We start from the raw sequence: 23814 nt of genomic DNA, 5'->3' as shown, positions 1-23814 counted from the left end.
GTTCAAGACCACTCTCAACTACATGCAACTCTCCCTTTAAAAAAGGGGGCAGTGGGGCTGGTGAGATGGGGCTCAGCGGTTAAGAGCACCGACTGCTCTTCCAAAGGTCCTGAGTTCAGATCCCAGCAACCACATGGTGGCTCACGGCCATTCGTAACAAAATCTAATGCCATCTTCTGGAGTGTCTGAAGATAGCTACAGTGTACTTACATATAATAAATAAATTAATTTAAAAAAGCGGGGGAGTGGGATTTGTGAGACAAACACCATTAGCCCCTCAGTACTCCTGATGGTGGCAAGGGACAAGGGAATTCTGGCATTGTAAGTGCCCTCCGTGCAAGGGTTAGGGGAAGCAGCCCTAGGGTTGGCTGCTTTGCTCATTGACAGCATCTGCACAGAAGTCCTCTTTGCTCACCACTTAACCCACACCACCCTCCTTACCACATCCAGCCTGCCTATGACACCCTGCGTGTTTTAAGGCTTAGTTGATGGTCACCTTTGTTTTGCCTCTCTTTGATGGCACTGCACCGTGACTGCCTGTGATACTCTGGCCCTGAGAGCTTGTCCTTTTCCACATTGTACATGCCCCTGGGGATATTTTCACTGGACGTTAGGTTCTTTAAAACCAGGCTGTGTGAAGGGGCAAAGTCCCTCCTCTGCCATATGCAGATTGTCCCCTATCGTCACTGAGAAGGAATGCAGGTGTGAGGTGAGATTTGACTTGCGAGCTTCTGGTGCTTTAGGAAACGGTGAGATCTTGACACTTCTGTGACTCAGACGGACAGACAAATTCATACTTCAGGGTGAAACCACCAGGCGGGCACTCACCAATACTAAGGGACTGCCATCAAAGCAATGCTAGGATCCTGTCAGTGCTGGGGATTTGGCTCCAGGGAGGCAGGGAGACTTAGAACTGTCTTTGGAGCTCCAGGGTTTTGCCAGGATTGTGGGCCTGGTCTGCCTTGTCAAAGACCAGTGTATGTGGGCAGATGGGCAGAGCACGGCTCTGCAGGGGCTAATTATGAATGACACCACCAGTCTTTTCTTAGCTCTCCTGGGCGAGGTTTTGAAAGTTGTGTTAGTCAGGGCCTGGTGGTGTGTACTTTTAATCCCAGTTCTAGTAGCCCCAGCCCTGGGGAGGCAGATGAGGCCTCTGACTGCCAAACAAGAGCTCCATTGTCTAACGCAACTTTCTTTCCTCTTTCCTTTCCTTTTTCCTCTCCTCTCCTCTCCTCTCCTTTCCTTCCTCTCCTCTTCCCTTTCCCTTCCTTTTCCTTTCCTTTCCCTTTCCTTTTTCCTCTCCTTTCCCTCCCCTTCTCCCCTCTCCTTTCCCTTCCTTTCCTTTCCGCTGGGTCCCATTGTGTAGCTCTGGCTGCCCTGGAACTCAGTATGTAGAGACCCGCTGTTTGAACTCACAGGGATCCTGCTGCCTTCTGAGTACTTGGATTAGAGATGGGTATTGACACACCCAGTTTCCAGCATTAGACATTTTCTTTCTTTTTGGGGTGTGTATGGGGGGAGGTTCGAGAGAGGGTTTCTCAGTGTAGCCCTGGCTGTCCTGGAACTTACTCTGTAGACCAGCTTGGCCTTGAACTCAGACCCATCTACCTCTGCCCCTGCCTCTCTGGTGCTGGGATTTGAAGTGTGTGCTCCCACAACCTTGCTAGGCATTTTCAAGGTACATGCACTTCAAGTATGGTGGTGGAGGTTAACTTAGGAGCCTATTCCTTTACAGTCAATCTGCCCTACTCCCTCCCTGCTTCATGGCCCCCTTTTTATAGCCCACTGGTTCTAATTTGTGCTGTGTGGAGTGTATTTGTGTGTGTGCATTCACACCAACCAGGAAGTCACTATTATAGAAACCTGGCTTTCATTCTCCCAGAAGCCACCAGCTGTCAATGGCTCCTCAGTGAGGGATGGGGCCTCGAGTCACTTCCCACTCCATGCTGGGTATTGACTGACTTGATCATGTACAGGAACTACAGCTGCTGTGAGTTCAAGAGTGCAGAAGTCTTGTCATAACCAGAAGATAGATTCTCTCTGGTCTACCCCAACCTCTGGCTCTTCCAGTATTTCAGCCACCCGTCCTCAAGATAACTGAGCTTAAAGGTGATATGGTTGGGGAGGGGAGAATAATGGAGAGGGAAGTTTCACTGGGGAGGGAAATGGAAGGGTAGTGCAGAGGTGCAGAGGAGGTGATTGGGAGAGAGATAACTAGCACTAAGGATGTTTGAAAAAGACACATGGAAGCCTACTATTTTATAAACTTTTTGTTGTTGTTGTTGGTTTTTTTTTTTTTTTTTTTTTTGAGACAGAGTTTCTCTGTATAGCCCTGGCTGTCCAGGAACTCACTCTGTAGACCAGGCTGGCCTCGAACTCAGAAATCCACCCAAGTGCTGGTATTAAAGGCATGTGCCACAACCGCCTGGCATAACCTTGTTTTTTTAAAGATTTATTTATTTATTATATGCAAGTACACTGTAGCTGTCTTCAGACACCCCAGAAGAGGGCATCAGATCTCATTATGGATGGTTGTGAGCCACAACGTGGTTGCTGGGATTTGAACTCAGGACCTTCAGAAGAGCAATCAGTGCTCTTAACTGCTGAGCCATCTCTCCAGCCCATAAGCTTCTTAAAATATATAAGCACATATATATTAGACATGGTATGGTGCCATATGCTTTTAATCCCACCACTTGGGAGGCAAAGGCAGGCAGATCTCTGTGAGAGCAACCTGGTCTACTTAGTGAATTCCAGGCCAGCCAGAACTACAAAGTAAGACTCTGCCTCAAAACAAACAAACAAACAAACAACAATGCAAAACAACAATATCACACCATCATGAAAGAGTTTAATTGGAGTCTACACAGGGGATAAGAAGCCATAGGTTGCCAAATAAAAAGCCCATTGCCATCGGGCGTGGTGGCGCACGCCTTTAATCCCAGCACTTGGGAGGCAGAGGCAGGCAGATTTCTGAGTTCGAGGCCAGCCTGGTCTACAAAGTGAGTTCCAGGACAGCCAGGGTACACAGAGAAACCCTGTCTCAAAAAAACAAAAAAACAAACAAAACAAAAAAGCAAACAAAAAAAAGCCCATTGCCAGTGTGGGATGCCTTCCCTTGAGGTATACCTTCAGGGGTGTCCTGAGACCAACCCCAAACAATATAGGCTATTCCCACTGTTCTTGGTAGCCTATCAGAACTTGATGGTAAGACTATTGCTGAAGACACCACACACTTTGGCCATAGATATGGAGAAATCAAGCTGTTACTGACCAGGATGCATCGTCCTCACTGGCTAGCTGTCATATTACCAGGTGATAGGCAGGCTGCAAAGGGAGTGAAGGTGGGTCGTCATTAACCCTCTCACCCAGCCGTGAGCCCTGTGAGCTGCAATAACGACCAGTGTGGCAAGGTACGTCAACGGATACAAGAGTGTCATGCATGCCCGGGGTAACCAGCCACTTTCTGATTAGATTTAAGGCCTGCTCCACAGGAAGAAGCACATGCCGGTTACTGTAAATTTAACCAAGAAATATGGTTGGGGAGCTCAGGGGCCCTAATGGTGAATCTAGTTCTATTGTTCTGCTAAATAGACACAGCATCACACTGCCTTCTGATTGTATCTCTACCCATGGATCAGTGCGGCTCTCAGACCTCATCAGAGAGCATGTGCAGTGGACATGGAGATTCTCAGGACTCTGCATGCACCACCACGCCCAGCTTTTATATATTCACTTTGTGTGTGTGTGTGTGTGCCAATGCTTTCTTCCACTCTGTGGATCCCAGGGCTCCAACTCAGATTGTCAGGCTGGGTGGTGGGCATTGTCACCCACCTAGCCACACCACTGTCCCCATTAACTTCTGTAAACATCCAGAAATTAAGCAGGCTTTGCTGGACAGCCTCTATCTAAGCTACTCTTCTGCCCTGTGTGAATGCAGGCACAGAGCAGCTAGTGAGTAAATATGGTCAAGTTCTCATTAAGCTTGATCAAAACAGTGGTCAACTTCACCTATGGTAGCCATGTGCTCTTCAGGGCCAAACCCAAGTGGCCACGAGGTTAAGAAAAAAGAAAGCACAGAGAGTTCTAAGGCCTGGCCTGGAATTGGCAACACAGCACATAATAGCATCTAGTCCCATTCCCTCCGTTTATTTAGATACTTGCCCACACTTTGCCACTAGGGGGCGCGGAAGTCCAGACTACCTGCATGGTAGCAGCCCGCAAGCTCCTGGTATGGGAGGTTTGCCATGCAGAAATCGAGGTGACTCTCACTGTGTCTGAATTTGCTAGAGTCTTAGAAAAAAAGGTGTGCAGAATGAATGACATTAATAGATTATTCCCCAACTAGTAGCAAATAATGTGGCAAAGACTATCAATAGATGCCACTGTATGTCATTTGCTGAAGAGTAAGATGTGATCTCACATTCTTTTCTTTATGTGGGTTTGGTACTCACATCTGTAATCCTAATCTTGGAAGGTAGAGGCAGGAAGTTCACCAGTTCAGAGACAGATTCCATTGCACAGCAAGTTTAAGTCCAGCCTGGACATGTGAGCCACTGCTTCAGAAAAGCCAAAACAAAACTCTCCACAGGTTAGTTACTACAGGGCTCTGGGAGAGTGGAGATCTCTGGTAATCAATGCAATGCTGATCACATAATCATACCATTTATCCCCCAAAATAAGACGAGCTGTTTGTGTCTCCCTATGGGATGGAATAGGAACAGGCCACTCATATTACCTTATAAAAGATCATCACAGGCGCACACGTGTATACACACACACACACAGGAAGAAAGATGTGGGATTTATTACTGAACATGACTTAGAGGGTTTGGACAAGGCAGTGAAGCCTTCAGGAGTGGAGGAACTGCCACTTATCCAGGGGCCCACAACTGGGAATTTATTTCATTCCACAGCCATTAGCTACTGTGTCTTTAAATTCACCTGCCTTAAACACGAGGAAGCTCCATTTCTTTGAGATCTGGGTCTTCTAGTGGTCAAGGAACTTGAACTCGGCTACATGCAGGACTTCGACCACAAGTTCCTTCTCCTGTAGTTTGCTGTGGATATACATGATGCGTTGGCCACTGTGCCCTGGTGCCTTCCAAAGGCACCTGACATACCCGTGGAGCCTAGCCTGGGGAAAACACTGAGATCAGACATGAATAGCTACCAGAAAATTGTCTCCAAGGTCTCTTAGGGTAACCCATGTAGGGAACAGGCTGTGCACATCCCCAAGGAGGCTGATAGTTTCTCTAAATGTTTAACAGGTACCTAAATCTGAGGAAACAAACTGATTACATAAATCTTCTCCCATGACAGCTGGCTCTGCCTGCTCTCCTCCCTCCTCCTTTGTCTTCTTTTTAAAAAAGATTTGTTTATTCATTTATGTATGTATGGGTATTTTGTCTGCATACATGTCTGCACACCAGAAGGTGGCACTGGATTCCATTGGACTAGTTACAGATGGTTGTAGCTGCCATGTGGGTGCTGAGGATTGAATTAAGGACTTCGCCGAAAGAGCTGAGCCTTCATCTCTCCAGCCCTACTCTCTGCCTTTTCTACCAGCATTAAAAAGAAAACCAATATAAGGAAAACGCCCCTGATCCCGAAAGGGAGGAAACACCGCACAGTAAAATCTGGAGGATAACTGGAGAATCTGAAGAGAGAAGGTACTCAGGTGACATATCATTTGTTAAATTTCTTAACATCTTGGGCTAACACAGGCTGGAGAGAGCGCTCACCAGGTTAAGTGTCTGCATGCAACCCCGATGACCTAGTTCAATCCCTGGAAGCCATTCTTCCCACCAGACGGGAAAGACAGGAGAAAGAGCTCAGGAATAGGAGCCAGGTGTGGTGGTGCTCACCTCGAACAGCAGCACTCAGGAGGGCAGCAGAGGCAGGTGGACTGCCAGTTCCAGGCCAAACTGGTCTACATAGTAAAATCCTGCCTCAGACAACTGAAAAAGAAGAAAGGGTGAGGTTGGAGAGACAGTTCAGTGGTTAAGAGGACAGACTGCTTTTGCAGAGGACCTGGCTTATGGTCCTCTGCAAGACCCAGCACTGCGTCAGCTCACAACAGTCTGGAACTCTAGCTCCAAAGAATGCAACGTCCTCCTCTGACCTCTGTAGGCACTGGGCATGAAAGTGGTACACAGGCATGCATGCATGCATGCAGACAAAACATCCATCACATTTAAAGGCTGGGAGGAGGGCTAGAGAGGCGGTTCGATGCTTGAGTTCTTGCCTAACACCTGGGAAGCCCTGAATGTAATCCTTAACACTGTGTGTGTGTGTGTGTGTGTGTGTGTGTGAGAGAGAGAGAGAGAGAGAGAGAGGTGGGGTGGGGGTGGGGAAAATGTCCATGTTCAAACTGCCACCAGTTCAGTCTCCTGTGTCAGCTTCCCAAGCAGAATGACAGGCGCCACCCTGACTCATCCAAGTCTCATTATATGGGCTGTAGATCTTTATTCCTCCTTTTCTTCACTAAAGATTTTGTTTTGTGTTTTGGGGACAAGGTCTTCTAGCCCACCCTGGTCCTGAACTCATACTATAGCTTATTTCACTTAGTGTCAAGTCTGGTTCAGCCACTTCATCACCTAACAGAATTTTTTTCCACTTTAAGCCTGAATAATACTCCTTTATATGGATATACTGTAGCCTATTCCTGGAGGGACCCGTGGGTTTCCACCTTTCTGTCACTGTAGGTAATGTTATGAACACAGGAGTGCACATATTAGAGTCACTGTTTTCTTTTTTAAAAGGATTTATCAGTTTTCACTATGTGTAGTGTAGGTGTGTGTGTGTGTGTGTCCGTGTGCGGGTACCCTGGGAGTTTAGGAGTGTTGGATCCCTTTGGAGCTGGGTTACTGGTAGTGTGAGTTGACTGACGTGGGTGCTGAGAATTGAACTCAGGTCCCCTGTGAGAGCAGCAGTAGTTCTTAAGCAGAGCCACCTCTCTAGCCTTAATTCTTACAGTGATGAAGCCAGAGATAAGCCCCGTGCTTACTTCGTTTCTGGAGGAACCAACATACTGCTTCTCAAACTCTGCACCGCTTACATTCCCATCAGCCATGCCCTGGGCTTCCAACTTCTCCATATCCTTGCCAACACTGGTGTAACATTTTTTTCGACATGTTTTAATCTTTTACTTTAAATATATATTGCTAGAACTTTGAGGCTACAGATTCAGGCTATTTATAATTATGGAAAATGTATACCAGATAAACTGTAAAATCTTCAGTGGCCAAGCAGGCAATCAAAACAGATTTTCCTTCTGTTGGAGAAAGTCAAACTTCATTTTATGTTCACACACACACACACACACACACACACACACACACAAAATCACTTCTCAGACTTTAAGATAGATTTAAGCAGCGCTTCTGTAGAATCTTCTTTGTCTTCAGGGCTGTGTCCTAGTTGAAATGCTGATGTAAGCACAGGGGTGCATGCCTATAAGCCCAGGACTTGGGAAGTGGAGGAGGAGGAGGAGCAGCAGCAGCACAAGGCTGCCTGGGATATGTGAGGCTCTATTACAAAAAGATAAATAAGTGCAGAGGAGAAGGTGCTGGAGGAACATCTCGGCTGGTAAGAGCACTGGTACTCTGGGTTTGGATCCCAGCCTCAATATGGTGGCTCACAGTCATCTGCAATTTCACTTCCAAGGGCATCTAATGCCCTCTTCTGACCTCCGTGGGAGAACCAGACACACGTGGTGCGCAAGCATATATGCAGAACACTGGCATACATAAAATAAATCTATCTTTAAAATGAGATAAAATAAGGACCAGCGAGATGGCTCAATGGGTAAAGGCATGTGACACTGAATGTGACATCAGAACATGATGTCCAGGACTCACACAGTAGAAGGAGGGAACAGATTCCTGCAGGTGCTCCTCTGACCTCCACTTGTGTGCATACACATTAAAACTAGTAAAAAAAAAATGCTGTCATAGGTCAGGTGTGGTGGCACATGCCTCTAATTCCAGCATTTGAGAGACAGAGACAGGTGGTGTGGGTTTGAGGCCAGCCTGGCCTACATTGAGCTCCAGGTTAGCCAGGGCTACATAATAAGACCCAGTCTCAAAATACTCAAAAGATCAATGTGCTGCTTGCTGTAACTTACCCTACCCTCCCATCAGCCATTATACCATTATACTGTCCTATGCAGTTTGTTTTCACCACTTTCCTTGTTCTCTCCCCCCCCCCCCCCCCCCAGTGTTTCTCTGTGTAGCTCTGATTGTCTTGGAACTTGCTCTGTAGATCATGCTGGCCTTGAACTAAAGAGATCTGCCGGCCTCTGTTTCACAAGTACTGGGATTAAAGGTGTAGGCCACCACCCCTGGCTTGCTTCCAGTTCTTGTCTACATTGCTGGGCATCTAACCTATGGCCTTCTACCTGCTAAGCAAGCACTCTACCATTGAGCCACAAGGACAGGCCTCTGTTGTACCCACGCTTTTTTTTTTTGGGGGGGGGGTTCAAGACAGGGTTTCTCTGTATAGCCCTGGCTGTCCTGGAACTCACTTTGTAGATCAGGCTGGCCTCGAATTCAGAAATCCACCTGCCTCTGCCTCCCAAGTGCTGGGATTAAAAGTATATGCACAGCTAGCACCCCCCCCCCCACCTTTTCTAAATTTAAAGATTGGTTTATTTTTATTTAATGTGTATGGGTATTTTGCCTGCATATATGTGTGTGCCCTTTGTGTGTGAATGCCTAGTGGCGTTGGGAGGCAGATAAGGGCACTGGATCCTCGGAACTGGAGTTATGGATGATTGTGAACTATCATGTGGGTGCCAGGAATCAGACTTAGGTCCTCTTTACCAGCAAGCATTCCTAACCACTGAGCCATCTCTCCAGCCCCAGGGATTTATTATTTTTAGATCTGGGTGTGTGGGTAGGTCTGTGCATGTAAGTGCAGGTGCCCATTGAGATTAGAACGGTCTGATCCCCACCGAGTCCTGGAGTTACAGGTATTTGAATTGCCCCATGTGGGACCTAGGAATTGAACTCTGATCTTCTTAAGAGATGCTCTTAACCACTAAACCATTTGTAGCCCCTGATATTTTTAGTATAAAAGCAATATTTTGACTGATATACTAAAAAAAAAAAAAAAAAAACCCAAACCAAACCAAAAACAAAACAAGAAAACCCACTCCAAACGAGAGATCATCTCCAGGGTCTTAACCTGCCAGTAAGTGCAGCTGATTAAGGAGCTGACTCACCTGTCCACTCTCATGCTTCTCAAAGCCTTAGCAATTCCCAGTTATGTTAGACAAACACCCAAAGCACAGCTCCCTCGGATCAAGAAGCAGGTCCCAGTACAAAGAGATCAACTTGGTCTCGCCCTCTATGTATCTGTGAAAAGCTTTAGTTTCAAAGTTAAATGTGCACTTTAGAATGCTCTTGTGTAGCTGTGCACAGTGGTTCATGCCAGTTCTCTCAACACTGGAGGCAGAGGCATGCTCAGGCCAAGGCTGGTCTAAGTGGTGAATTTCAAGTGGGCCAGAGAGGGCTGATCTCAAACCAAAACAAAATACCAAACTAGCAACAAAATATGAACAGTCAACTTTCCCATATCTGGAGGAAATAAACCCAGTTGTTTTGTTGGAGCTGGGCCTGGCTGCCCAAGTCTTTAATCCAATCTACTGGGAAAGCCGAGGCAGGAAGGTCCTAAATTCAAGGCTAGGCTAGGAACACGGCCCAGTCTCAAAATGGATGAGGATGCACTACTATAAGTTTGAGCCTCAGTAGCGCAATAAAAGAGGGACGCAAATACCACTTGCAGATTCAAGAGTGCATAACAGCATGATCTGGGAGTATAGCTCACTTGTCAGTTTTTAAGTATGTACAAAATCGTGGATTGCATCCCCATTATAAAGCAATCCTTGGTTGTGTACTGAGCTCAAGGCCAACATGGGCAAAAAGAACAATATAATATTATTTTGTCCAAGCTCAGGACAAGAAGTTAGGCGGTGTAGTTTCTGGTCTGAATTACACTGCAACAAGTTCCTGACTTCCTCCTCAGCTGAAGCAGCTAGGGCTTCTAGGGTGGGGAAGCAGAAAGAGGGAGGGAGGGTCACATGACTCATCTAGCCTGCTTTAGCCACAGCAACCTACTTTATTTACTCTCTTTGAATAATCCCATATATTAGGGTTAGATCCCACATGAGAACAAGATGTCCCACTGGATATATTTAGATCAACTGCCTCTGATGCCAGTTAACAGAGCTTCTGACACATTCCTGGCAATCTTAACTTCCTGGGAAGAATTAAAAACAAACAAGTAATTTCCTCAAAGATAAGAGTAGAAACATCAGCATGTGTCTCCAGACTTTGCAAAGTCAGGACAGGACAGAAGCTGTACTGAAGAGCAAGCCATGGGAGGAGTGGAAATAAGACAGCGACGTATCATTTTCAAATGTCACGTTTAATGTTCTCACCACTGTACTTCAAATCTACATTGTACAAAGTGACCAGAAAGTGTGCCACGGTAACTGACCAACCTCTGAGATTGTACCTTTCATACCAGTGTCTTCTCGGGCTCTTTTGATACTCATTCAAGTGAATTGAAATGCTTCGGGTGGGGAGCTTCTCGGGAGCCTCATAAAAAACAACAACAACAACAACGACAACAAAGATATTGCACCATCTTTGTTTAGTAATTCAATGTTTGTTTCTTTCACAGCAAATAATTACTTCATTGAAGTTAAAACTTCCAAATATAACTTAATAGTCTTCAAATTCAGCTCAGATCACTCAAGATGAAAATACTCTGCTAAATACAGATAACTTACAGTAACTTTAACAGTTAATTGTCCGTAACACACACACACACCAAGCTTTTTCCTAGACCAGTTTTAAGACGATCCGTTAGTACTCCTCGTACAGGTGAAAAACGCTCTTCAATTTTCTTGTCTTTTTATTTTTAATATAAAAGTTGGAAGGGACATTCAAGTTTCAAGTCTCCACATTGAACTTAAAAAAAACCAAAAGAGTCATCATCAGCGTGTGGAGGTAACAAGCCGAGCTGTGTAACTCCAGGAGGTAGAGGCCTTCGATTGGTGCTCATATTTACATATGCACAGAGTTCAGTGTTCCAGCAGGAAAAAGAATTTGTCAAAAAAGTAATAAGTTATTTACTACTGTGACATCTCAAGACTCCCACAGCTTTGCCTAAGGACACAAACACATTTGACATGATTCCCTATGTGCCTTTGTGGCTGTAATTTTTTTTTTTTAATTTCTTTTTGTCTTTTATTTATTATTTTTCACTGTCCAGTGCAGGAAAAGTCTCACAGAATTTCACAGACCTAAAATGTGCAAGCTAGTTCTCTATACAGCAGTGTTGGGATTCTTTTGAAATTAGCCCAGAAATGAATTATTTACATACATGAAAGATGCATGCTTGGGTCTTTTTTTTTTTATGTAAGAAAGAGCAGAAAAACTTCTAATAAAAATAGATTAAATATATATATGTATATATATATTTATACCGGGTAAGGGAAACAGAGGGTTAGTTTCTCCTAGCCACAAACTCATTCTCTCTACGCACAGCATTGGAGGTTAAACAGCACACACCACCAGCACGGCTCTAATGAGAAGCCAATCACAGGCTTCATCATTAGGTGGCCCCTCCTGCCCATGCCCCAGGCGCAGCCACAGTCAGCTCACAAGGCTCCATGATTGGTCACTGGCAAGCTTTCTAGATTCTTTAGTTTTAGAAAACCCTTAATCTTTAGGAATGGCTCAAATATCAAAATGTATGACTGTCCTCTGTGTCTGAGTGTATACATGTGAACAATCTTACTTCATTAAAAAATAATAATAATAAAATAAAAACATAAACCCCAAATGCCCAAATTTGGTTCAATTTTCATTTGTTCTGAGGTGAGCCGTAACAGCTGCACTGAATTCTTTAACCATGTGCAACTCTGGGTAAAATATTTTTTTTTCTTCTAAAAGCACAACCACTTTACAAGATTAAAAGTCTAGTAACATTTCTAAATATTATTCATATCATACAAGTAGTGGTTGTTAATTTAAAACTTCATTAGTAAAATTACAGTACAAGCATGATTAACCCTCCAGAATTGCAAATCCCAGACTCCAGTGAAAGCTACATTACATCTTCAGTAGTACAGTGTCTTCCACAGTCACTCCCACACCAGAGGAGATGGCGGCATCTCAGACGGCTGAGCGACGGTGGAACTGGAAGGCAAGGGAGACTGGGAGTCAGTGCGACAGGGCACTCCACTACCACCTGCAACCCTCCCCGCTTAGTGCAGAGCATTTCTGTGCTTCTGTATCTACACTGAGTTGGTTGCAAACCGTTCACTTAGGGACCTGTTACCCTGAGCGAGGCAGTGAGCTTCAGTGGCTTACACAGGGATGGGAGAGGGCCACGATATTGAGTGGGAGTGGGAAGGCTCCTGTGGCCTACCTCAGAGTGGTGTGGAAAATAACTGAGGTAATATATGTACAGTGCCATCCATGGAGCCTACTTCATGATGTAGAGTGATTCGGAGCTGTTATAAATAAGGGTTCTCGTATTCAATCAGAAAATGCCCTTAAGAAACAGCCCCTCAAACTAGTGTTGGTGAGTGGGGACCTATCTGAAGGGGCCGTGTGAGCAGTACTGGTGCAGTATGAGCCAGGGTCCAGCAACTGTTACCACAGATCTGGTAGGGTCTAGGGTTGCTAGTTAGAAAGGGATGGCAACCACTCCCCTCCCAGGCCCGGGAGAACAATGACCAGCGCCTGGAAGGAAGGCGCTAAACACATCATCTGGATCACTGAGTGTTCTGGGAAACACTGAAGTAATTTAAACCAGAGAAGTCAAAATGCAAGTTAACAACATCTTTCTACATGAAGAAAACGGAAGAAAAGGAAGACAACTGCTCTTACTAATCTCATAGACAGCTTGGTCCCACAGCAGACTCAACACAGGGAAGGCCCTACCTATCTCGCTGTGGGGAAAGCAAAGGGAGACAGATAAGGAGTCGGCTGTCCTTCAACAAGAAAATGGAGTCAGATCTGCTTGTGGTTCTTTGCTGCCTGGCTTCAAGTTCACATTTGCCAACAGAGAGTGCAGGAGGGCACTGCAGACCGGAGCATCAGGCTACAGCTTCCCTTCCTGCTTCTGGCCCATCTTTGTCCTCAAGTTCCTCTGTAGCCCAGCACGACTTTCTGATGGGCACACTTCCTGCCACCTCATGCTGTATGCTCCTGCAGAGACAGGCACTCTCCAAAGAGGCCCCCAGGGAGGGGACCTCTGAGGTCACTTTCTGGCTTGGCTTTTGTTTTTGTTTTTAAACCTATTGGTCCACAAGGGGTTACACATTTGTCCAGTTGTTACTGCAAGGCCCCCTCCCCTACAGGGCACTTTTTTGCTCTTTAGAAGTTAGACATCTTCTCTTGACTGGCAATCCCTATTATTAAAATCTCCCCACATTGTTGAAGTGGTTTCTGTCTCCCCACTGGACTCCAGTAAGGAGAAACAAGGGAAACAGAGAGACAAACAGAATGAAGTTTGCTAGAATCCAGGTTAGAGTCACAGTCCCTTGGCTGTTCCTCCCACTTATCCAGGCTTACTCAGTTAGCTGAGGCAGGAAGAGGACAAGGAGAATAGCCTGGGCTACAAGGTGAGACCCTGTCTTAAAGAAACAAAACAAAACATGCAAACATATGGCAAAGAGGGAGTCAGAGAGGAGTACGGGCCTGGGCCAGTGCTGAGACAGAGGCTGGAGGAGCTCAGAACCAAGGCTCGTTAGGGTTTATCCAGTGAAAACCCAAACAAATAACCAATAACAACCCTGAAGCCCACTGTCAGTGTTCTTGCTGTGTTATCGAGAGGGCGAGCAGGTGGAAGCACCGAGATCACACTCCTAACTGCTGTCTGCCGCAGTCAAGGCCCCACATATACCACCGTATATGCTCTGGGAAAAACCTAACTGCTAAACTCACCATGGGAGCTGGGCCCCAGATACTGACAGCAACAACTTCCTATTGAACGTTTTTGTTTGTTTGTTTGTTGAGATGCGGTCTCATGTGACCTAGGATTAAACTCACTATGTAGCCCAGGCTAACCGCTAACCTTACACTCCCTTCTTGCCTCTACTTTTTTTAAAAAAAGATTGATTTATTTAATATATATATGAGTACACTGTAGCTGTCTTCAGACACACCAGAAGAGGGCATCAGATCTCATTACAGATGGCTGTGAGCTACCACGTGGTTGCTGGGAATTGAACTCAGGACCTCTGGAAGAACAGTCAGTGCTCTTACCTGTGGAGCCATCTCTCCAGCCCCACCTCCACTTTTTAAATGCTAGGATGACAGGCATGTGATACCATGCCCAGCTTCTGTTGAACTTTAAAAATCTGTATTAATTTAAAAAACTGAACAAACTGAAATGAAAGCGGAAACAGGGAAGATGGCTCAGCAAGAAAGGGTGCTAACCACCAACCCTGACTGATGACCTAGGTTTGATCCCCAGAATACACGTGGTGCAGGCAGAGAACGGACTTCTGAGCATCCACACATATACATACATGCAAAATGAATAATTAAAACAAAACAAAACAGAAATATGCTGAATATCAAAATCACACCAGCCTTTCTTTACTTCCGAGTGGTGAGAGCTAAATGCACACATAGTTACCTAATAAAGCTCTTAAAGGCAGCGGACTGCGGGTTGATGCAGAGAGGCACTCTGTTTCCTTTCTGCTGTTCCAGAATGAACTGGTGGATAATTTCTGTGGAGAAAACAAACACCATCCACTCCACTGCCAACTCGCAGGCTGGCAGTGTAGATTCCCAGCTAACAGAGCCAGCGTCTGAACACGGCGGCCTGCTGGGATAGTTAAATCACACACATACCCTCTATCAGTCCAAATCAAGTTCTACTTTTTCTGAAGCCAAAATGATGGGTGTTGCTAAAAACAGACAAGAACTCCCCCAGAGGCCCTACACAGGCTGGAAGTTCCACTGGTGGGGAGAGTCTCCTAAACCCAAGATGCCCTCAACCTCCACCCCAGGGAGTGAGCCTTTTTACATCTTCAGGGTAAGTTATCAGAGTTCCCCTTTTCTCATCACCATTCTCTCTAGTGACTTTGAGGTTCTTTGAAAATGTCATGTGTTACATAAAGAATGACATTCAGTGAATGCAGATACAGTATATTTTTGAGTCATACTCATACAACTTGGAATAGAATGAAGTATCCATTCCTCTGGCTAATCTTCCCCTGGATATAATGCTAAGTCATCATTCTCTTAACGTGCACACATGCTCTGCACAGACAGCTACGTACAAAGCGGAAATAAGACTCTGGGCAACCCTGGCAAGCCTCTGCCTCGATCCCTGGCTATGCAATCAAAGATGTCACTAGTTACCTTGTCCAACTGGGTGTCAAAGGTGCTCACCTTTAACCTGTCGGACAGAGCTGAGGTTCTTCTCAAAGGTGTCATCAAATTTGGGGTTGGTGACAGGCTCAAAGTCACTGGTGTAGACTCTCCCCGTCGAGGTGGAAAAGCAGCACTTGCACATACACGTATGGTATCTCAGCCGCCCTTCATCTAGGTAGGGGTGGGCTAAGGCATCCTTAGCGGATATTCTTTTTGACTGAAATCAAATTTAGAGACCAGCACATCAACACTACAGGTAAGCATGGCTGTCCATGTAGAATCTTCCACAAGACAGTTACATTACACGGGTAATACTTGACATATAAGGGGGCAAAGGGGCCAAGTGAATTTAGGGGTAGGTGGCCGGAGAGTGAGTAGACTTGCGATAGCTGCCACTTTGAAATGCTCTTCAACTAAAAATCTGCAGAGTTCCTACCTTGAAATAGATGAACATAGGGCCCCAAATACAAATATCATGACATTTAAATATGGAATGCATTGCATTTTAGACAACAGGCTACACTCTCTGGAAGTGTCAGCATTTAGAGGGGATGTGTTTACACTGGCAACTTTAGAAGGCTGCTTAGAACTCTCATTCTCTCTGAACACAGACTGACTGGGCAAAGCATACCCCAAAGCCACAGGAGTTAGTGGAGGGAGCAGTCTGAATGCCAGGCTGAGACCAGAAGTGGCCGCCTATCTTCTGGCTTTGGGGGCCTTTTGATCAGAACAGTTAATACACCAGAGTGTCTTGCTTACTGACCCAGAAACTTTACACTCCAGCAAAAAATTAAAGAAAAATCATCCTTCCTCAGTGCTCAGTGGATGATGAAGGGAAAGTGGATCTTAGAGGACTCAAGGATGGGTTCAACAGGAAACAATGAAAATGACACTCAGCCCTGATTCAAGGATGTGTGGCACTAGCCTAAGGTCTCATGTAGCCAGAGTGGCCTCAAACTCACATGTGGCTCAAGAGGACCTTGAAACCCCATCTTCACCCTGAAAACCAAATTGGGTTTATTTGTATTTATCATCACTCCTGGTTCAAACTCAACAAGTTTTGTACCTAATTTCTCTGTATGTTTCTCTGATAGGGTCTTTCTAAAAAGCCCTGGATGTCCTGGACCTCACAGCAGGCTGGCCTTGAACTCACAGAGATCTGCCTGCCAAGTGCTGGGATTAAAGGCATGTGCAACCACACCCAGCTTTCATAGTTTTTCTATGGTCCTGTCTAAAGACAATTATGTGGATCTGATTAATATATAAGAAAGATGTTGTATTATTATCAGAGAGCAAGGTAGCTTTACTGTCTATAATTGTGTGGGTTTTTAAAAAAAATTTCTTTAAATACCTATGTTTTATATTTAGTGATTTCTTTGTATCTTATCAAGTACATTTCCCTTTTGAAATGTTTCTGTTTAAATCTTCTTTGACAATAATTACTGGAACACATATGAATAATAAATGATCTTTGGATGAATAAACGAATAAATAGCAGACATCATGATGCAGTTTGTGTACAAGCCCAGAACAATCAAGTCCAGAAAGAGGTTCAGAGAAGCTACACTCTCAGCCCAGAGAGGAGACATCCTATATGCCACACAATGATTTTCAAACAATTGAAAAATTTTCCTCTTGGTTTAACTTGGTGTCAAACCCTTTTACAGATAAGAAGATTATAAGAACGGCAATGTCTCCTAGTCCTTTTCATAAGCTCTGCTTAAGTCTAAAATGTCAAAACTCAAACATCCATGGGATGAGATAACATGGGAACACAAATAAGAGCTGCAATCTGTTATTTCCAGTCACTACTGACTCTGCTAGTCGAGTTAAAGCCAGAATGCTTCTCTTAGAATACTATTTTAAAATTTATTTAATAAACATAAAAATATTTTCTGTTTTTTTAAACGTAACACTGGAGCAATGGCTTGGCAGTACAGAATTCTTGTGGCTCTAACAGAGGACCAGGATTTAGATTCTGGCACCAATATGGTGGCTCACACCATCTGTAGCTCCAATTCATCTGTAAAAATACTATGCAGTGCTTAGCCTGCCCGAATCTGATGCCCTCATCTGACCTCTGAGAGCACCAGGCACACATGCGGTACACAGATAAACAGGCAGGCACAACATTCAAACACACAAAGTAACAACACATAAAAGTTAGCAGTACTTACTGGATCAAAGACCAACATCCTGCAAAGCAGGTGAACAGCTTCATGTGTGGCCTGGCTGGAGAGGGTGTAGAGCACAGGAAGAGATGGCTGCAAGAGAGCAGGAAATTCAGATAGTTAAGCCTCATGTATTATATATGTAATACAGTTAATTTGTAGCAAACCAGCTCAAAAAGATGTGAGCTGGGTGTTGTGTAGCATGACTTAATCTCAGCATTCAGGAGAGAGAGGCAGGTAGATCTCTGTGAGTTCAAGGCTAGCTTGGTTTACTTAGTGTCAGGCCAATCAGGGCTACACCGTAAGACTGTGTCTCACATCAGCTCAAAAAACAAACAAACAAAAACCTCAAAGGGAATGAGTTTCACCACACTCATCAAGCTTCAAAAGGGAACTCTCACTGACTTCTGGCAGCATATCTGGTCAGAGTACATCAACAGCACAGTAGGGCAGAGGACAAAAAGTCTTGACAAATGAAAATCGATCCAATAAATAAGATGGCTTTGATAATAAGGGAAGAACAATCATGCTTAAAGATGGAAAAAAGACACTAAAAACTTTGACCTCATGCAGAGTTATGGACATCAAATGTAGGAAGTAAGTCGGGTGTGAGGTTCTAAGTGCTAAGTCATGAGTGAGTGTGCTCTCTAGGTGGCCTTGGCCTGGCTGAAGGAGTGTCTTGGGAGGGTGTTCCTTTAGTTCCCAGCCAACAATCAAGAGGTTTAGATTTTAGCTGGCAGCAAACGGTATGTGATTTAGCTAGGGCATTAACTGTACAATGGATAGATAGCAGGATGCACTCTGGGGTCACATAAAGGAAAACTCTTCCTGAACCAACTCTCAATTACCCAGAGTCTGCTGAACGTCAGACACGGTCCCTGCAGGAGACAGGACTGCTTTACTAAGCTAAGCTTTCTGACATCTAAGATTCTAAGTTATAAAAAACACAATATAATAAAAATACTATGCAGTGCTTTGCCTGCCTGGAACCCCTGACTTACAGTGAACCATTCTGCCACTCTCAAGCCTTGTGGTTTGCTTGGCTGGATTTTCTTCTACCAGTTTCACAGATAGGCACCTCACTCATATTTAGCCAACTGAGTAACATTATTTTTTGAGGACGAACCCTGGCCCCAGGATAGATTCATAGTTTAAACCCCACCAGAGACAGGCAATAGAATGACCAGGCCAACACAGCCAACTCTTTCCCCCTCTTTCCTGACTTTAGTATTTAGAATAAGAAAGCTGGCCATTCATTAATGTTTAGCCTGTTGTGTCTACAAACTCTCCTGCCTCTGCCTCTGGAGTGCTGAGATTACAGATGAGCATCTCTACGCTTGGCCAAGAAACTTAATTTTGTTTCTGGAGTCAACTCTCAGTGCTAGGTGAGAGTTTTAAATGTCTATTGTTCAGAGAATCCTGTGCAAGCTCAGCTTAGAGGGTGATCACTCCATACCCCCAAGTGCCTATGGGTCGGTTAAAGCCTACACCAAATTTGATGCCAAGAGGGATGCTCTGAACCTTGAGATGGTGTCAAGACCAAACGAATGGTTGAGGTCAGCATCGTCAACATTCTGACTAACCACAGCAACGTACAGGAACAGGACATTGCCTTCACCTATTGGTGCTGAAGTCAGTCTTATCTGGCTACCTGGAGACAGATTTCAGGCCTATTGAAGACACCTGCCCAGTACGATGCTTCTGCACTGAAAGCCTCTGTGAAGGGCCTGGGGACTGATTGAGAGCTCCCTCATCGAGACCATCTGCTCAAGAACCAACCAGGAGCTGCTGGAGAGTAACAGACTGTATTAGGAGACACACAAGACCGATCTGGAGAAGGATGCCATTTCCTACACACCTGGAGGCTTCTGCAAGCTGAGGGCTGCCCTTGCCAAGGGAAGAAGAGCAGAGGATGGTTCAGTCAGTGATTACCAACTGACTGACCAGGATGCCTGAGAGCTCTATGACACCGGGTTGAAGACCAATGGAACCGATGTCACCAAGTGGATAAGCAGCTTGACCAAGACCATTGTGTGCCATCTCTATGACATGCTGGACACCATCAAGAAGTAGGTCAAGGGCTGGAGAGATGGCTCAGCAGTTAAGAGCACTGACTGTTCTTCCAGAGGTCCTGAGTTCAATTCCCACCAACCACATGGTGGCCTACAACCATCTAGTGCCCTCTTCTGGTGTGTCTGAAAACAGTGTACTCACATGCATATAATAAATAAATCTTTAAAAAATTTTTTTTAAAAAGAAGTAGGTTAAAGGAGACCTGGAAAATGCATTCCCGAACCTGGTCCAGTACATACAGAACAAGCCGCTGTACTTTGCTGATTGGCTGTATGACTCATCAAGGGCAAGAGGAATCAAGACAAGATCCTGATTAGAAGTATGGCCTCCTAAAGTGAGGTGGACATGTTGAAAATCAGACCTGAATTCAAGAGGAAGTACTACATCCAGCAGGATACCAAGGGTGACTGTGGGTGCTGCTGTGCCTGTGCAATGGAGACAACTGAAGGGCTTGGCACAGTGCAGCACCCAGAAGTGGCCTTACCTGTGCTTGACCTAACGATCTAGAGAACCAGCCTGCCACTAATGGACCTGAGTTTCTCCCTGAGGGGAGGATGATGCAGACCCTTAGCACTGCCTGGCTTTCCCTGTATTCCCTCCTTTATATCAGGGAAATGAACACTCCTGGGAGCTGGACATGTCATCTGCGATATCAGACACTTGGCTCTTGTGTACTATTATGAATAAAACATTTTTACTTTAGACACAAGGGGAAAAAAAGAAACTTAGTTTTGCAGATTGAGCTTATAACCTAAAGCATATTATCAATTAATCTATGCAATCCTCCTTCTTACATGGACAAAAAGGAATACTAGTAGTAATAACAGTGTTTTTATGAGTAGAATATAAGAAGTTATTTATGACAAGTCTCAGAACACATTCATAGCAAACTTCTAATTACTGTTAGCAATTATTATTAACAGTTTTCATCTTACTTGGAGTAGTTGGTTAAAAGAAGCCTAAGAACTAAAGAGACTAATGGGATGGCTAATGTTGGCTGTCAACACGACACACCTGGGAATAAGGAGGTTCATCTGAGGGACTGCCTTCAGACTGGCCTGTGAGCGAGCCTGTGTGCAGCAATTTCTTGGTTGTTGACTGATGTGGGAGGGCCCAGCACACTGTGTGTGGTACTGCTCCTGGGCAGGTTCTGGGTGGCATAAGAAAGATGGGTAAAGGGAGCATGGAGCAGGGCAGTAAGCAGCGTTCCTCCTTGGCACTTGCTTCAGTTCCTGCCCCGCCCTCCCTCAGAGAAGGACCGTGTCACCCGGGAGCTGTAAGATGAAATGATCCCTTTCTTCAAGTTGCCTTTGGTCCTGGTGTCTATCACAGCAACAGAAAAATCAAACTGAAACACAGTTTTCCCCCTTATACTTCAAACTAAAGCCCATCTGTTGATTTGCCTCTTCTCTGAGAAGTCCACATCTATGTTCTCTGATGTGTTTTGTCTTGTGACCCTCATGCTTAAAGTTTATATTAAAGATTCTTCTTCGGTAACTCCCAACTCTACTTAAAATTGAAACAACTTGTATTGAGGTTTTAGACCTGTCCCCCAGAAGGCTAGCATGAAGTGCCGGCCTTGCAAGCATGAGATTATGAGCTCAAACTCCAGAATGCTGGGTAGGGTCGTGTGCTGTGCTCTTTTAATGCCAGCACCATAGAGGTGGAGACCGAAGAACCTCAACGGCACAATGGCCAGTCAGACTAGTCTAGACTAAGTGGTGAGTTCTAGTCAATGGGAAAGCTTCTCTCAAATGAGGTAGGCAAGAGTTTCTAATGATGACATATGAGGTTGTCTTCCGGCCTCTATATTCACTCATACATATGTATATATGTATATCCACCCAAACATACCAGCACATGTATGAACATGCATAGGTATATGTACATTAAAAAAAAAAAAAGGATCTTTGGGGCTGGAGAGATGGCTCAGCAGGTAAGAGCACTGGCTGTTCTTCCAGAGGTCCTGAGTTCAATTCCCAGCACTCACATAATGGCTCATAACCATCTCTGTAAAGGGATCTGATGCTCTCTTCTAGCATGCAGATGTACATACAGCAGGGCACTCATAAAGAAATAAATTACCCTAGAAGTCTAAATATATTCTTCTATTAAATAACCTAGAGTAGATGCACTAAGATGGGGCTTCAAGACCTCCAGTCAGCATAAGCACCTTCACTAAGTGTGAGTCTTTCATAAAACTAAGCAGTGTGCATGCATTTGACTTTATGTAACTCCTGCTGTGTTCTATCTCATTCTGTCTTGTTTATTATCTTAAGAGAATTCACTTAAAACTTCTCAATAGATTTTTATAAAGACTATTATGCTAAGTAAAAAAAAGAGATTGAAACAAAGGCTGTTTCTATATCAATTGAGATAATACAATTTTCTTGTTTAAAATGCTGGACATAATAGATTCTCTGTAAATGGACCATCTTTGTATTTCTAGTGATAAACTTCAGTTGCTCACTTTATTCCCCCAAGACAGAGTCACATTAAATACTCTTGGCTGTCCTGGAACTTGCCATGTTAAAGGTGCCTGCCTATATATCCAGCATAACATAATTGTTATTATTTTTTTCTTTTTCTTTTTTGAGACAGGGTTTCTCTGTGTAGCCTTGGCTGTCCTGGAACTCACTCTGTAGACCAGGCTGGCCTCGAACTCAGAAATCCCCCTGCCTCTGCCTCCCAAGTGCTGGGATTAAAGGCGTGCGCCACCACCGCCCGGCTGTTATTTTTTTAAATGCATTTTTCACAGGGTCTTGATATGCATCTCAGACTGGCCTTGAGTTCTCTTGAAGCTCCTTCCTCAGCCTCCACAGTGTGGGGATTATAAGCAGGCCTAATTTTTTAAAGGATAGTCCCCCTCCCAAACTATTTTAGTGCTAATCTTTGTTGTGTTTTGTTTTGTTTTTTAAGACTGTGTTTTTCTGTATAGCCCTGGCTGGCATTGAACTAAAGAGATTTGCCTGCCTCTGCCTCAGAAGTACTGGGATTAAAGGCATGAGCCATCATGCTTGGCTTTAGTGTTAATCTTTTTTTATTTTTTTAAAGATTTATTTATTTACTTTATGTATATGAGTACACTGTAGCTGTACATATGGTTGTGAGCCTTTCATGTGGTTGTTGGAAATTGAATTTTAGGACCTCTGCTCGCTCCAGTCAACCCCGCTTGCTCAGTCCCTGCTCACTCTGACCCAAAGACTTATTTATTATTATATCTAAGTACACTGTATCTGTCTTCAGACACACCAGAAGAGGGCATCAGATCTCATTATGGGTGGTTGTGAGCCACCATGTGGTTGCTGGGATTTGAACTCAGGACCTCTGGAAGAGCAGTCAGTGATCTTATCAGCTGAACCATCTCACCAGCCCTAGTATTAATCTTAATAGCTATTTAGTAAGTGCTTCATTTGTTACAGACACTATCCCATGTTCTCCTTAAATTATTCTTATTTAATTATTGTAATAATATAAAAAGATTATTTTACTTTACTTTATTGAGACAGGCTCTCCCTACATAACTCTGGCTATGACTTTGAGGCCAGCCTTGTTTACATAGCAAGTTCTAGACCAGCCAGAGGGCACTGGATTCCCTGGAGCTGGAGGTACAGGTGGCTGTGAGCTGTCTGACATGGGTGCTAGGAATTAAAGTCAGGCCCTCCCTATGCCAGACTGATATGTGCTCTTAACCACTGAGCCATCTCTTTAGCTAAGCCAATTATAATAATTTAATGATAGTAAGACTATGTTTTTTGAATGGCAAAAAAGGAAAGTTTATCGAGAGGTAAAGCAACAGTTCCCTGAGCCAGGAAAGGACCCCCAAAACGTAAGTGGCTCATGGGCACTCATTTTTATTATTTTGTGCATGTATGTATGTGGGTGGGTGGGAGCTGCCGCCAAAGCACATGTGTAGATGTCAGAGGACAACTACTGGGAGGGAATTTTCTCTTGTTCTGGGGACTGAGAGCAGTCCAGAACTCAGCGATGGCATGTAGATCACCTAGCAAATGCAGATCAACACCAGCTCCCGAAATGGAGGGGAAAAGTGGAAGTTCGTATACTGTAGTCAGTTGCCTGTGGCAGATCCTCATACACAGGGACAGCATACACTAGGCAAAACAGCGGCCTGGGGGATTGCTCCTGCAGAAGCCGAGGCTCCA

At 44.6% G+C, this 23814-nt stretch overlaps 1 protein-coding gene and 1 pseudogene across 1 annotated transcript in view; one reads left to right on the top strand and one right to left on the bottom strand.

The window, feature by feature from the left end:
• Positions 1-10412: 10412 nt before the first annotated feature.
• Nlk (nemo like kinase) overlaps positions 10413-23814 on the bottom strand; it is a 131082-nt gene continuing 117680 nt past the window's right edge. The window contains exons 8-11 of the mRNA XM_085829772.1: positions 17585-17671; positions 15426-15624; positions 14665-14758; positions 10413-12212 (exon numbers count right to left, since the gene is read on the bottom strand). Coding sequence (XP_085685898.1) covers positions 12158-12212; positions 14665-14758; positions 15426-15624; positions 17585-17671 — 435 coding nt within the window. The 3' untranslated portion in view covers positions 10413-12157. The remainder of the gene's footprint in view (positions 12213-14664; positions 14759-15425; positions 15625-17584; positions 17672-23814) is intronic.
• Positions 18977-20031, top strand: LOC110306189 (annexin A2 pseudogene; annotated as a pseudogene).

Source organism: Mus caroli, unplaced genomic scaffold (assembly GCF_978045245.1).
Source record: "Mus caroli unplaced genomic scaffold, Mus_caroli_1 scaffold_13, whole genome shotgun sequence".
Classification (NCBI taxonomy): domain Eukaryota; kingdom Metazoa; phylum Chordata; class Mammalia; order Rodentia; family Muridae; genus Mus; species Mus caroli.
Note: the sequence above shows the minus strand (reverse complement) of the source record. Positions and strands in the feature narration are given on the sequence as shown.